Source organism: Dendrobates tinctorius, unplaced genomic scaffold (assembly GCF_039654945.1).
Source record: "Dendrobates tinctorius isolate UK_male_01 unplaced genomic scaffold, ASM3965494v1 ptg000005l, whole genome shotgun sequence".
Lineage (NCBI taxonomy): Eukaryota > Metazoa > Chordata > Amphibia > Anura > Dendrobatidae > Dendrobates > Dendrobates tinctorius.
Window position 1 is genome coordinate 13,853,897 of NW_027361673.1, and position 16,664 is coordinate 13,870,560.

The following is a 16,664-nucleotide window of genomic DNA, read 5'->3' on the forward strand; positions in this document are numbered from 1 at the left end:
GCATCTAATAAGTATATTGGTTGTTAGTTTTATGTTACAGCATATCCATTTTCCAAGAGTGCTCTATTTGTTTAGTTTCACCAATAAGTTAACCTGACCAAGCAAACATTATGGGAGTTGGAACAGAGCAATCATGAACTTCCTATGAGCAGTAATTATACTGCATACTGAGGTAGTCACTGCCAAACCCTGAATATACATAAAGATACCTACGGCTCTGATCATACCGCTTAAAGAGAGAGTCCATTCAAAGTTATTAGATGGAATGGCATGCAATCCTATTCTTTTTGTCAAAATGAAAGAAAACATGGTAGAACCCAACAGACTCCAACTATAAGTTTCATAGATTTTCTAGGTTGATGGTAGACAGAAATCCAATGAGTTCAACCTATAGCCTAACATGTTGATCCAGAGGAAGGCAAAAGCCCCATGAGCAAATTGAGCAACTTCAAGTTTAATAGCCGGTATTGCAGTTCACCCATTCCCATAAAAATCTTGGTCGCTCATCTCAGCATCAACTAAAGTTCAGCTGTATTCTCCTTATTAGAGATGAGTGAATAGCTTCTGATAACTGCTTATCCGAATAGCTATAGCGCTTACCGAATAGCTGCATTGGGAACCCGGACACCTGGAGCGCTAATCAGCTGTTCGGCTCCGCAGCTGCATGTGTCGCGGCACAACACATGCATGGAGAACCTATTTGTTGGGATATCCATGCATGTGTTGTGACTGTCACCCAGCTGCGACACATGCAGCTGTGGCGCCGAACAGCTGATTATCGGGAGCGCTCCAGGTATCCGGGTTCCCGATGCAGCTATTCGAGAAGCAGTATAACTATTCGGACAAGAACTTATCCGAAGCTATTCGATCTTCCCTACTCCTTATATATCGGAGACCAAAAGTGTACACAGTATTATAAGTCAGTAGAGTCAATAGTCTTCCTTATGATGCCAATGGTATCTGTCATTTGAAAATGGATTCAGCAGAGCATTGTGATTTCCATTATTGTTTTATTTTATTTATTTTACTCACGTATATAGCGCCATTAATTACGCTGCGCTTTACAGACATTATTGTCACTGTCCCCATTGGGGCTCACAATCTAGATTCACTATCAGTATGTCTTTGGAGTGTGGGAGGAAACCGGAGAACTGGGAGGAAACCCACACAAACACATGGAAAACATACATACTTCTTGCAGATGTTGTCCTTGGTGGCATTTGAACCACTGAGCCACCATACTGCCACCGTGCTTACATTATAAATGGGAGCTATAGCACTAGTGTGAATGTAGCCAGATTTTAAAGTACTGTAGCATTATAGTAATAGTACTATTATGGAGAGTCAGAATATCTTTAAAGATTTTTTTTCTCATAAACTAGTTTATTAATTGAGAACAGCAAATAGTTACAACTTTTCTAAATACAACCAATGAGGCGGTTTTCATTATAGTGGTACAGACCACAGTGATACTGTCAAAAGGTTTCAAAAATATCAAGATAATAGGTTATGGTCAAATCACATATCAGAATACCCCTTTTTTTATTAAGAAAAGTATGACATATTAACAAATTGTTAATTAAGTTCTTGCAATCAAGTTGTGCTTTGTCAAGCCTGACAAAGGAAAGAAGAGAACTTTTAGCAGAAAATTATAACAAATTTGAAAAGTCAAGAAGAGATCCTAAGGGGAGAAGAAGAGATGAGCAAGGTTTTTGAATCCACCCAGATTCAGGTATGTACAAGTACAATATATGGTGTCTTCATCACGACAGAAGGATTGAGGAGTACTCCAGGGAATCTCTGAATAGAATCCATCCTTGCCAAGTACGGAAAATGTTGTCTGAGCTAATTTTATTATTAGCAGAGAGTCTTTCCATTCAACACAAAAAAAATCCATTTCAAGAGACTAGATGGAGTGATTCTAGAACGCCAGTGTCTGGGAATGACTGTTCCTAGTGGCGGATAAACAGTGTCTCAGCAATCCTCTTTTAATAGATTTAAAAGACCCTGGTATCATAGAAAGAAATCTGATCTGGGGAGTTCTAGATGATGATTCCCCTGTAATGTTTGTGAACGTCAAAGACTTTGCTCCAGGGGCCTTCAGCATTTTCACATGTCCAGCATTTATTGGAGACAGAGGGAAATATCTTATGAAGATCTGCTGGGCAACAATACCATCTAGTCATGATTTTGTAATTTTTTTCTTGAGCTTTTGCAAGCCAGTGGAAGTCTGTGTGTGCAAAAGAAAGTTTTGTTCCATTGCTTCTCCTAGAAGGTTATCACAATCTCTCTCTCCCACTCTTTCTTGAACCATAGGAGCTCTGTATTAGTTTTAGATGACAAAATATAATATATTTGGGAGATCATATGCTTTGGTGCAACTTCTCTGATCAGCAACAAATCAAACTGAGAAGGGTCAGACTTGAGCACCGAGAACAGTAGAAGAGAATCCATGAATGAACGGAACTGGAGGTATGAAAACCAAGATATGGCTTGATCGGGGTATAGAGCTTTAAGCTCGTTTAGCGATGGTATATTTCTGAAATTCCAAGTACCTGAGGAAGTCTAGTTTTATAGCTGAAGACAGGAATTTACTCACACCAACTCCAGGGGGGAATTCTGGATAGGACCTGGAATCTTAGAAATCTTAAGTTTCTTCACCAATTGGTCCCAAACTCTGAGAAGATCAACTGTTAATGGGGGAGTGGTGCCTTTGAAGAACGAAAGTGTTTAGAAATCCAGGGTAGAGAAGTAAAGTCTAGGCACGATCGGAATGACTCTAGTGTGAACCAACGCTTCTGATTCACACCATGAAACTAGTCCACCACTCACCCCAGCACAGCCGCAGCATGATAGAGTTGAAAATTCGGGAGGCCAGCACCCCCTTGAGATTTAGATCTAGACAAAAATTTAATGGCCAGTCTCAAACTTTTTGATCTCCAAATGAAATTGTTACTTAACCCCTTCATGACCAAGCCTATTTTGACCTTAACGACCAGGCCATTTTTTGCAATTCTGACCAGTGTCCCTTTATGAGGTAATAACTGAGGAACGCTTCAACGGATCCTAGCAATTCTGAGATTGTTTTTTCGTGACATATTGGGCTTCATGTTAGTGGTAAATTTAGGTTGATCATTTTTGCATTTATTTGTGAAACAATCAGAAATTTGGCGAAAATTTAGAAAATTTCGCAATTTTCAAATTTTGAATTTTTATTCTGTTAAACCAGAGAGTTATGTGACACAAAATAGTTACTAAATAACATTTCCCACATGTCTACGTTACATCAGCACAATTTTGGAAACAAAATATTTTTTGTTAGGAAGTTATAAGGGTTAAAAGTTGACCAGCGATCTCTCATTTTTACAACAAAATTTACAAAACCATTTTTTTTAGGGACCACCTCACATTTGAAGTCACATTGAGGGGTCTATATGGCAGAAAATACCCAAAAGTTACACCATTCTTAAAACTGCACCCCTCAAGCTACTCAAAACTACATTCAAGAAGATTATTAACCCTTCAGGTGTTTCACAGGAACTAAAGCAACGTGGAAAGAAAAAATGGACATTTTAATTTTTCCAACAAAAATTTTCTTTTAGCATCAATTTTTTCATTTTCACATGGGCAACAGGATAAAATGGATCCTTAAATTTGTTGGGCAATTTCTCCTGAGTGCACCGATACCTCATATGTGGTCATAAACCACTGTTTGGGCGCACGGCAGGGCTCAGAAGGGAAGGAGCGCCATTTGACTTTTTGAATGGAAAATATGCTGTAATATTTAGCGGTTGCCATGTCGCGTTTGGAGAGCCCCTGTGTGCCTAAACATTGGACCTCCCCCACAAGTGGCCCCATTTTGGAAACTAGACCCCCCAAGGAACTTATCTAGATGGATAATGATCACTTTGAACCCACAGGTGCTTCACAAATTGATCTGTAAAAAAAAAGTACTTTTTTTCACAAAAATTTTCTTTTAGCCTCAGTTTTTTCATTTTCACATGGGCAACAGGATAAAGTGGATCCTAAAATTTGTTGAGCAATTTCTCCTGAGTACACTGATACCTCATATGTGGTCATAAACCACTGTTTGGGCGTACGGCAGGGTCCAGAAGGGAAGGAGTACCATTTGACTTTTTAAATGGAAAATTAGCTCCAATCGTTATCGGACACCATGTCGCGTTTGGAGAGCCCCTGTGCACCTAAACATTGGAGCTCCCCCACAAGTGACCCCATTTTGGAAACTAGACCCCCCTAAGGAACTTATCTAGATGCATAGTGAGCACTTTGAACCCCCCAAGTGCTTCACAAAAGTTTATAACGCAGAGCCGTGAAAATAAAAAAAATTTTTTTCCTCAAAAAATTATTTTTTAGTGCGCAATTTTTTATTTTCACAAGGGTACCAGGATAAATTGGACCCCAAAAGTTGTTGTCCAGTTTGTCCTGAGAACGCTGGTACCCCATATGTGGGTGGGGGCCACTGTTTGGGTAGACGTCGGGGCTCAGAAGGGAAGTAGTGACATTATGAAATGTTGACTTTGATAGAATGGTCTGTGGGCATCATGTTACATTTGCAGAGCCACTGATGTACCTAACCTGTGGAACCCCCCCACAAGTGACCCCATTTTGGAAACTAGACCCCCCAAGGAACTTATCTAGATATGTGGTGAGCACCTTGAACCCCCAAGCGCTTCACAGAAGTTTATAACGCAGTGCCGTGAAAATAAAAAATAATTTTTTTTCCTAAAAAAAAAAATGATTTTTAGCCAGCAATTTTTTTTTCACAAGGGTAGCAGGATAAATTGGACCCCAAAAGTTGTTGTCCAGTTTGTCCTGAGTACGCTGGTACCCCATATGTGGGTGGGAACCAATGTTTGGGTACATGTCGGGGCTCGGAAGGGAAGTAGTGACGTTTTGAAATGCAGACTTTGATGGAATGGTCTGCGGTCGTCGTTACGTTTGCAGAGCCCCTGATGTGCCTAAACAATAGAAACCCCCCACAATTGACCCCATTTTGGAAACTAGACCCCCCAAGGAACTTATCTAGATGCCTGGTGAGCACTTTGAACTCCCAAGTGCTTCACAGAAGTTTATAACGCAGAGATGTGAAAATAAAATAAAACATTTTTTTGCACAAAAATAATATTTTAGCCCCCAATTTTTTATTTTCCCAAGGGTACCAGGAGAAATTAGACCCCCAAAGTAGTGCAATTTTTCCTGAGTACGCTGATACCCCATATGTTGGGGTAAGCCACTGTTTGGGCACACGTCGGGGCTTGGAAGGGAGGGAGCACCTTTTGACTTTTTGAACGCAAAATTGGCTGGAATCAATGGTTGCACCATGTCATGTTTGGAGACCCCCATGATGTGCCTAAACAGTGGAAACCCCTCAATTCTAACGTCAACCCTAACCCCAACACACCCCTAACCACAGCCCTAACCCCAACACATCCCTAACCCTAATCCCAACCTTAACCCTAACCCCAACACACCCCTAACCCTAATCCCAACCCTAACCATAACCCTAACCACAAGCCTAATGCTAGTTCCAACCCTAACCCTAATTCTAACTCTAATTCCAACCCTAACCTTAATTCCAACCCTAACCCTAATTCCCACCCTAACCCTCTTTCCAACCCTAACCCTAACCCTCTTTCCAACCCTAACCCTAACCCTAATGGAAAAATAAAAATAATTTCTTTATTTTATTAGTTGTTCCTGCCTATGGGGGTGATAAACAGGGAGTTTATTTACTTTTCATTCTATTTTGATCACTGTGAGAGTTTATCACAGTCATCAAAATGAATGAAAGGAAATTGCAGCCGGCGGGCACACTGCACCTGCCAGTTTCCAATATGGCAGCGCCCATGGTCCGGGACCGCGGGACACCGGGAGCCATAGCGGCACTTGGTGAGTACCGGGGGTGATCGGAAGGCGGAGGGAGCGGAGGGAAGGCAGGGGGCAGATGATGACAGCGGCGGCACATCGCCGCTGTCATTCAGTGGCGGGGGGCAGATCGCCCCCGTTAACCGGTGGGGGGGTCGGATCGGTGTCACCAACCATGTCCAATGCTACAGCAGCGTCGGACATGGCTAGATTGTAATATTTCATCAATTTTCATTGATGAAATATTACTATCGCTCTGATTGGCTGTTTCACTTTTAACAGCCAATCAGAGCGATTGTAGCCATGTGGGGGCAAAGCCACGCCCCCCGTGGTGAAGTACAAAGCCCCCTGTATCTGCGGGTCGGGTGACCTTTCAGTGACCTAGGTCACCCGACCCGCAGGGGGGCTTTAAAGTCTTGACGCCACATAGGCGTCACTGGTCAGATTGGTACCAGTTTTCATGACGCCTATGTGGCATCATTGGTCGTGAAGGGGTTAAAGGAAATTATTGCTTAAAGGGAATCTGTCACCTGTTTTTTCGAATATGAGCTGCCAGCACCGCCATCAGGGGCTTATCTACAGCATTCTGTGATGCTGTAGATAAGCCCCTGATAAGCCCCTGATGTACCCTGAAAGATAAGAAAAAAGAGTTAGATTATACGTACCCCGGCGTCCGGTCCAATGGGTGTCACCATCCGGTCCGGCGCCTCCCATCTTCATACGATGCCATGCTCTTCTTTCCTTCCTGTCATGGCTTTATTATGCTCACCCGGGGGTCGGTCCGGTCCGATGGGTCTCGCAGGTCCGGGTCCTCCCATCTTCTTGCAACGCCGTCTTCCTGCTTGCTTCATGGCTCCTCGGCATCACGCTCCTGCGCAGGCGCACTGCTCTGCCCTGTTGAGGGCAGAGCAGAGTCCTGCAGTGCGCAGGCATCGGGAGAGGTCCGGCGCCTGCGCACTGCAGTTTTCTGCTTTGCCCTCAACAGGGCAAAGCAGTGCGCCTGTGCCGGAGCCGCGACGGGCAGGAATGAAGAGGACGTCATCGCTGCAAGATGGGAGGCGCCGGACCGGACAGCGACTCCCTCCGGACCCGGAACGCCGCTGGGTGAATATAATCTAACTCTTTTTTTCTTATGTTTCAGGTTACATCGGGGGCTTATCTACAGCATTACAGAATGCTGTAGATAAGCCCCTGATGGCGGTACCAGCAGCTCATATTCGAAAAAAGAGGTGATAGATTGCCTTTAATACAAGAACAGGGGAGTGCAATTGGAACCGCTTGAAAAACATAAAGCAGTTTCGGAAGAATGTCCATCTTTAATACGTTAATTCTACCGAACCAAGATAATCGTGTTTTGTCATAAGCCTTGAGCTCAGCTTTGACACGACCGAGCAAAGGCTCATGATTCAGATGGAAGAGCTGGGACAAGTCTGAGGGCAAATGGACCCCAATATATTTCATAGAACCATTACACCAACGGAAAGGAAAGGACCCCTTTAACAATTATGCCTCCTCCTGTGGAATATTGATGTTCAAAATCTCTGACTTAGAAAGATTTACCTTAAAATTACTCAGTCGACTATATTTCTCAACTTCTTGTAGAATAGAGGGCAATGATGTTTTAGGATTAGTGATGTACATTAGGAGGTCACCTGCGTATAGCGCCAATTTATGAGATTCGTGCTCGACTGGGATTCCTTGAATGTTGGAGTCTTTCCTGAGGGCCATTGTCAGATGTTCCATCACAATAACGGGGAGAGTGGACACCCCTGCTTGTTCCATTCGACACTCTAAAAGAGTCTGATTAGGTGCCATTGGAGTGGACCTTGGCAGAGGGGTCTTGATATAAAGCAATTATTTTGATGAGACCTAAATTTATTTGTTTAAGAGCACTATGAGAACTGGCCAGCTAACCCGGTCAAATGCTTTTTCAGCATCAACCAATAGAATGCATGCTGGGATCTTTTTCAATTTTGTATAGGACATAAGCAGCATCATTTTAATCATGTTGTCTCTTGCCTCCCTCTGGAGCTCAAATCCTACTTGATCGTTGTGCACAATATTAGGCATCAGGGGGGGTTAATCTGGTCGCTATGGTGTTAGAGAAATGTTAACATCAATGTTAATTAATGATATTGGTCTGTAACTTGAGCCCAATGTTTGGTCTATCCCAGGTTTCGGTATCACCAAAATATAGGCTTCCAGAGTTTGTCTGGGAAAAGGGTTTGAAGTCGAAACTGAATTAAATACTTTGGTTAAGAATGGTGTGAATTGCGTAGCAAATGTTTTATAAAATTGGGCAGAGTAACCATCTGGACCTGGGCATTTATTGGATGGGGAGCTTTTGATGACTTGAAGTAAATCCTATTCTTCAAATGATTCCTCTAGGGATGCCTTCGTGTCATCCAGTATTGGGGGCAGAGCAGTGTCTTTCTTGTATTGATCAATTGGGTTGGTAACATATCTACAGCGTGGGCCATGTATGTGGATACACCTAAATAAAATGGGAATGGTTGGTGATATCAACTTCTTGTTTGTGGCACATTAGTATATGGGAGGGGGACAACTTTTCAAGATGGGTGGTGACCATGGTGGCCATTTTATAGTTGGCCATTTTGGATCCAACTTTATTTTTTCCAATGGGAATAGGGTCATGTGACACATCAAACTTATTGAGAATTTCACAAGAAAAACATTAGTGTGCTTGGTTTTAACGTAACTTTATTCTTTCATGAGTTATTTACAAGTTTCTCTTTGTTTACAGCCATTCACATGTCGCAGAGGTTAACACGTGAGGAGCAGATAGAAATTGTGTTGATGACTAGTGACCGCCGGACCTGGGTCATTGCAGCAGATTTGAATGCAAGACACCCTACGCAAGAAAACTGTCACCATTCCCATTTTATTTAGGTGTATCCATATAAATGGCCCATTCAAAAAAGTTTGCCTCATCACTGAACATAATGTTCTGTGTAAACTGAGGGTCCTGTTCCAAATTTTGGTTTGCACATTCTGCAAATTCAGCGCACCGATCTGGGTCATCCTCGTTGAGATGCTGCAGCAGCTGGATTTTGTAAGGGTGCCATTTGTGAGTAGCTAATATCCGCCGAAGGGATGTTTGACTGATGCCAGATCGGCGCGCTGAATTTGCAGAATGGGCAAAACAAAAATTGGAACAGGACTCAATTGGAATGGATATATCTATAGATTTCTATTTTTTATAGATATCTATGGAGATATCTATGGATGTATCTATGGATTATATCTGTCTATCCCTTATTTATCAGATAGATAGATAGATCTATACATAGATTGATAGATATTATCTATCTATCAATCTATAGATCTGTCTATCTATCTGTGGGCGTTTTTAAAAAACTGATCAGTTGAAAAATGAAAGAAACAGATGAAAAAACTAGATCCGAAAAACGGATCCATCACATCAGTTTTTCACAATCTGCGACAGATCCATCGATTCGTCGAGCCAACGGATTGTGACTGACGGCAAAAAACTGATGTGTGAAACGGTCCTAACAGTGTCTTTAGGGCACAATGTTTAGTTTCACTTCTTAACCCCTCAGTGACACAGGATCCAGTTAACTCTTAGCTATTAGGAGCCCAGCAGATTTTCCATATAAACTTTCCTCAGTTCATACAGAGGGTGCTCTGCCAGAGTTCAGCAGGGAGGATTTGTTGCCTCCAGTGTAGACACAATCAGCTCTCTTTTGCCACCTGGTCTTCCTGCCTGCTATGCACTTTTCTCATAGTCCCAGAATCTATGTGGCAGCTAGAGAGATTCTGATAAGCACTGGCAGGAGGGAGGGGGGGAGGACTGCTGTACAGCACTATTCACAGTGTCCCAAGACTCGATGTGGCCAGTCAGAGAGTAGAGCTTCCTGTTAAAGGGAATCTGTCACCCTATTTTTTGGAGTATGAGCTGCCGGCATTTACATCAGGGGCTTAGCTACAGCATTCTGTAATGCTGTAGATAAGCCCCCGATGTAACCTGAAAGATAAGAAAAAAGAGTTAGATTATACTCACCGGGGGAGCCGTCCGGTCCGATGGGTGTCACGGTCCGCTCCGGTGGCTTCCATCTTCGCACGATGCCGTCCTCGCCTTCCCTTCCTGTCGTGGCTCCGGCGTAGGCACACTGCTCTGCCCTGTTGAGGACAGAGCAGAGTCCTGAAGTGCGCAAACTGAGCAACCTGACTGAGCTTGATTCAGCCCTTACAGTAGTAATTTAGCAGCAGTTATACGTTTATTACCATCTTTATGCCCAGTTACATTTTCATGTTGATAAAAATAAAAATGAGCCTTAATTACCTTCTGCTGCACCAGAACTGCGCCCTGACCTCGTGACTATCAGCATTATGGCATGTATCCCCTGCAGCCAATCACTGGGTTCAGTGGTCATGTCAATGTGGATGGCACAAGATTGCTAAGCCCAGTGATTGGCTGCGGTGGTTATTTTCTATAGTCATTATGTCCCTGCACTCGCCATGTCAACAAAGACCAGTGGTAGAGATACAGTTCTGCAGTGTTTATTTTTACGTAGAGCAAGCCTGTGGCATAAAAAATATTTCATTCTCCCTTTTGGCATATTCAGCTCTGGGACTAGCATGTACATCCAGAATAGGGGTCTAGACCCCCCCACCCTGTCTTGTGTCTGTGCGGCTTTCTCTGCTCACATCAATGAGAGTGCTCGGCTGTATTCATAGCAATAGTACAAATGAGTGGAGAGCCAAGCATTCATGGACACCTTTTTATTCATAGCCATCGTGTCACCAGAATATGGAGACCTCCCATTCTGGAGATAGCTGTTATGTGTATGATGAATATACCCTTTTAAAGGAGACTTGTCACCAAGTGATAAGTGGGCAGTTGTTATTTGTGTTAGTGTAGTTTGTGTTTCAGAGTGTCTATTTCCATTGGCACTGGAATTTTCAAGATTACCAAGTTTTATGGTCACCTTAGTGCACACACTAAGTTTTATGGTCAATGTAGTGCACACACCCCATGTACATGAACACTTCAATTCTGGGGGGTAAGAAGGAATGTGGTTCCATAGCAAGACTAGAAGTGTGCTAATACATCATTACATTCATTGTCATCAGTATGAATGAGATATGAAAAAATGTTATTTATCCAGACTTGGTATTTGAAGTGGAATATTCTTAAGGTTATTTAAATATTTAGCCTTGTTATAGCATATCACCATATAACAGGTAATAGAAAACTCAATATAAGCTTCTAAATATAGTCCTAGTAAATAACTAGTTAAACTCTTGATGAACCTTTGTTCGTCTGGTTGTCAAGAGCTATCATTTAGTCTCCTACAGACAGCAAGTACTCCAGTATCAGTTTCGTAACTCCACATCATAAACTGTTCTATATACTTTGTCACAGAAGAAGTGTCCTGCTCCAAACAGCAAGGAAAATGATACACAGCCTTTAATTTTTCATATGATACTGAAGAGTCACATTATCCAACTTTTTCCATGTAATGGCATTTAATTACCTTAAAAGGACAATCTGTGATGTGACCAACCAAACATTTATTCTTGTCTGCCTTTCTCACTACAGGGCTTCTTCAGGCGGAGTATACAGAAGAATATGGTTTACACATGTCACAGGGAAAAGAACTGTGTTATCAATAAAGTGACACGGAATCGCTGCCAGTACTGCAGACTACAGAGGTGCTTTGAAGTGGGAATGTCCAAAGAATGTAAGTTGAGTGTAGATAATTTCTGCTTTTGTTGTTAAGGGATGGAAAAAACAACATTCATAGACACATAGTCATGGTTCCAATCTGGTCTCATCGGTAAGTTGCCAGCATTAGTTACTGAGTTACAAACACAGCATAATTTGCCTGAGTGTATAAAATGTATATATACATATATATACAGCACTGGCAAAAATTAAGAGACCACCACATGTAAACCCTGTCATGGGCAGCCCATTCTCCAGACCTGAACCCCATCGAAAACCTCTGGAATGTAATCAAGAGGATGATGGATAGTCACAAGCCATTAGATAAAGAAGAGCTGCTTAAATTTTTGCGAGACAAGCAGTGTGAAACGCTGGTGGCAAGCATGCCAAGACACATGAAAGCTGTTTTTAAAAAATCATGGTTATTCCACAAAATATTGATTTCAGAACTCTTCCTGAGTTAAAATATTAGTATTGTTTCTAAATGATTATGAACTTGTTTTCTTAGGATTATTTGAGGTCTGAAAGCACTGATTTTTTTTTTATTTTGAACATTTTCTTTGTCATAAAAAAATAAAAAATTTAGTTCTGGGAAATTTGGAGACATGTCAGAAGTTTATAGACTAAAAGAACAATTTACATTTTACTCAAAAATATACCTATAAAGAGAAAAATCAGACAAACTGAACATTTGAAAGTGGTCTCTTAATTTTTGCCAGAGCTAATATATATATATTGTGAGGTAGCGCTGTTATTCGGATAGGGGATACTCGCTCAGCAGCCACAAAATCAGATCCGGCACAGGTTTTCATAAAGCATAACACAGTCCAAGCGGTTTATTCCACCTTCATAAACCCATAGAACAACATAAACAGCATAGCGTCCATTATAGCTTCACTCTGGTTAAGCCTGTGGTCACACCGGTTACTCAATGTCCATACTCAGGCTCTTCAGCCTCATCATTATCTCACCCATGTCAGGGTTTCCTCATGGCTGTTTCCCCATGCTACAGACATCCACTCTCTTCTCTGGGGCACTCAGACGCTGGCAGCCATGACACACAGCCACTCCACAGGCTGTTAGCCAGGAGATGCTTCTCCTAGCAGGCCCTTCCACACTGGACCAACCGGGTCCCAGCATTCACTCCATGTGACCTACCCTGGCCACATTATATGGTTCATAACCACGCCCACTGGGTCACATGACTCTGACCTCATCACAGGTCCTTCAAGCCTTTACACACTCTTTACAACAGTGCTTTAAACACACCCCCTGGGTGGGTTTCATAGAATCATAGAATCGTAGAGTTGGAAGGGACCTCCTGGGCCATCTGGTCCAACCCCCTGCTCAAAGCAGGATTCGCTAAATCATCCCAGTCAGATGTCTGTCCAGCCTCTGTTTGAAGACTTCCATTGGAGGAGAACTCACCACTTCTCGTGGCAGCTTGTTCCACTCATTGATCACTCTAACTGTCAAAAAGTTTTTTCTAATATCTAATCTGTGTCTCCTCCCATTCAGTTTCATCCCATTGCTTCTAGTCTTTCCTTGTGCAAATGAGAATAAAGTTGATCCTTCTACAATGTGACAGCCCTTTAGATATTTGTAGACAGCTATTAAGTCTCCTCTCAGTCTTCTCTTTTGCAAAGTAAACAATCCCAAATCCTGCAACCTTTCCTCATAAGACAGGGTTTGCAGACCGGTCACCATTCTGGTTGCTCTTTTCTGAACTTGCTCCAGTTTGTTGATGTCTTTTTTAAAATGTGGTGCCCAAAACTGGACACAATATTCCAGATGAGGTCTGACCAAAGAGGAGTAGAGGGAAATAATGACTTCACGTGATCTAGACTGTATGCTTCTGTTAATACATCCTAGAATTGCATTTGCCTTTTTTGCTGCTGCATCACACTGTTGACTCATATTCAGTCTGTGATCTTTTAGTATACCCAAGTCTTTTTCACATGTGCTGTTGCTTAGCCCTATTCCTCCCATTCTGTATATGCTTTTTTCATTTTTATTGCCCAGATGTAGTACTTTGCATTTTTCCCTGTTAAAAACCATTCTGTTAGTTGCTGCCCACTTCTCCAGTTTATTTATATCTTTTTGAATCCTCTCTCTCTCTCTCTCTTCTCTAGTATTAGCTATCCCTCCTAGCTTTGTGTCATCAGCAAATTTAATCAGTTTACCCTCAATTCCTTCATCTAAATCGTTTGTAGGTAACCAGGTCCGCCTATCTCTCTAGTTACCTGGAGACTTCTCCCTTACACATTGAAACAACACCTCAGCAATATCATTGCTGAACAACACATAAGTCTCCATCTCAAGGCCACCCACCTTGAGATACATCACCATCCTTCCATATTCTGCCACTCATCCTCTCTCTTGGGACATCCACACAGCGCCCCCTAGCGGATGCAGTGGTCATTACACCACAATATATATATACTGTGTGTGTGTGTATATATATATATATATAAAAATGTACACTACCGTACATTACATGTACGGTACAGTACCGTACGTACATGTACATTACTCCATGCTAATTCTCTTGGATCTCTCTGCAGCATTCGACACTGTGGATCATCAGCTCCTCCTCACTATGCTCCATTCCATTGGCCTCAAGGACACCGTTCTCTCCTGGTTCTCCTATCTCTCCGACCGCTCCTTTACTGTTTCTTTTGCCGGTTCCTCCTCCTCTCACCTTCCCCTTACTGTTGGGGTTCCTCAAGGATCGGTTCTAGGCCCCCTCCTCTTCTCCTTGTACACTGCCTCTATTGGTCAAACAGTCAGTAGATTTGGTTTCCAGTACCATCTCTATGCTGATGACACCCAATTATACGCTTCTTCTCCTGACATCACGCCAGCCTTTCTAGAAAACACTGGCGATTGTCTAAACGCTGTGTCTAATATCATGTCCTCACTATATCTGAAACTGAACCTGTCAAAGACTGAACTCCTGGTGTTTCCTCCCGCTACTAATGTACCTATACCCGACATTGCTATTTCTGTGTGTGGTTCCACTATTACTCCCCAGCAACATGCCCGCTGTCTTGGGGTCATACTTGATTCCGAGCTTTCCTTTGCCCCCCACATTCGATCACTGGCTCGCTCTTGTCATCTGCACCTCAAAAACATTTCTAGAATTCGACCTTTTCTTACTTTTGACTCTGCAAAAACTCTTACTGTTTCTCTTATTCATTCTCGTCTCGACTATTGTAACTCTCTTCTAATCGGTCTCCCTCTTACCAAACTCTCCCCTCTCCAATCTGACTTGAATGCTGCAGCCAGGATCATATTCCTCACCAATCGTTACACCGATGCCTCTACCTTGTGCCAGTCATTACACTGGCTACCCATCCACTCCAGAATTCAGTATAAACTTATTACCCTCACCCACAAAGCCCTCCATGGCTCAGCACCACCCTACATCTCCTCCCTTGTTTCAGTATACCACCCTACCCGCGCCCTCCGTTCTGCTGATGACCTGAGGCTAGTATCCTCAATAGTCAGAACCTCCCACTCCCGTCTCCAAGACTTTACACGTGCCGCGCCAATTCTTTGGAATGCACTTCCCAGGTCAATACGATTAGTCCCCAATCCCCACAATTTTAAGCGTGTCCTGAAAACGCATTTATTCAGACTGGCCTATCGCCTCAACACATTAACCTAACCTATCCCTGTGTGGCAGAGCCAAATGTTTTACCATAACCAGGTTCCCAGCATCATGTTCCCACATGCTTTATGCATCCATTAGCCCTCTGTGTCTGTACTGTTACACACTTAACATTATAGCTGGTCCATACAATCAGAGCAACTGTTACCACCCACCTTTCGTGTCTCCCTCTTTCCTCATAGACTGTAAGCTTGCGAGCAGGGCCCTCACTCCTCTTGTTATTTGTTATAATCTACTGTATGTGATTATTGTTATGCTGTAATGTCTATTGTCTGTACAAATCCCCTCTGAAATGTAAAGTGCTGCGGAATATGTCGGCGCTATAAAAATAAAATTTATTATTATTATTATTACTACCGTTCAAAAGTTTTGGGTCACTTAGAAATTTCCTTATTTTGGAAAGAAAAGCACAGTTTTTTCCAATGAAGCTAACATTAAATGATTCAGAAATACACGCTATACATTGTTAATGTGGTAAATGACTATTCTAGCTGCAAACGTCTGGTGTGTAATGCAATATCTTCATAGGTGTATAGAGGCCCATCTCCAACAACCATCACTCCAGTGTTCTTATGGTACTTTGTGATTGCTAACTGAGGAAGAAGGCTAATGGATGGTTAGAATACCCTTGAAAACCCTTGTGCAAGTATATTAGCAGAGCTGAAAACAGTTTGGCTGATTAGAGAAGCTATAAACCTGACCTTCCTTTGAGCTAGTTGAGAATCTGGAGCATTACCGTATATACTCGAGTATAAGTCAACCCGAGTATAAGTCGACCCCCCTAATTTTGCCACAAAAAACTGGGAGAACTTATTGACTCTAGTATAAGTCTAGGGTGGGAAAAGCTCCATAGATTATTCCCCCATATGGTGTCCTCAGAAGAAGCTCCATAGATTATTCCCCCATATACTGCCCCCATAAGAAGCTCCATAGATTGTTCCCCCATATGCTGCCCCCACAAGAAGCTCCATAGATTGTTCCCCCATATGCTGCCCCCACAAGAAGTTCCATAGATTGTTCCCCCATATGCTGCCCCCACAAGAAGCTCCATAGATTGTTCCCCCATATGCTGCCCCCATAAGAAGCTCCATAGATTGTTCCCCCATATGCTGCCCCCATAAGAAACTCCATAGATTGTTCCCCCATATGCTGCCCCCATGCTGCTGCTGCATGTAAAAATAAAAAAAATGACATACTCACCTCTCCGTCGCTGGGTGTCAGATTCTCACCTGTCCTGCGTCCATGGCTGCTCACCGCTATCTGCCACGTCATCAGTCAGTGACGTTCAGACTGCAGGGGGCGCTGCGCGCACTAACCACGTCACCGCACCCTCTGCTGTCTGAAGTCACTGACCGATGACAGACAGCAGCAAGCAGCCATGGACGCAGGACAGGT

General features: G+C 42.8%; 1 protein-coding gene across 9 annotated transcripts in view; it reads left to right on the forward strand.

Moving 5' to 3' along the window:
* The window catches only part of RARB (retinoic acid receptor beta), a 965,418-nt gene that overhangs the window by 822,942 nt on the left and 125,812 nt on the right, over positions 1–16,664 (forward strand). For all 9 annotated transcript variants that reach the window (XM_073568382.1, XM_073568363.1, XM_073568380.1 and 6 more), the window contains one exon: positions 11,471–11,612. In XM_073568382.1, the coding sequence (XP_073424483.1) occupies positions 11,471–11,612 (142 nt within the window). The remainder of the gene's footprint in view (positions 1–11,470; positions 11,613–16,664) is intronic.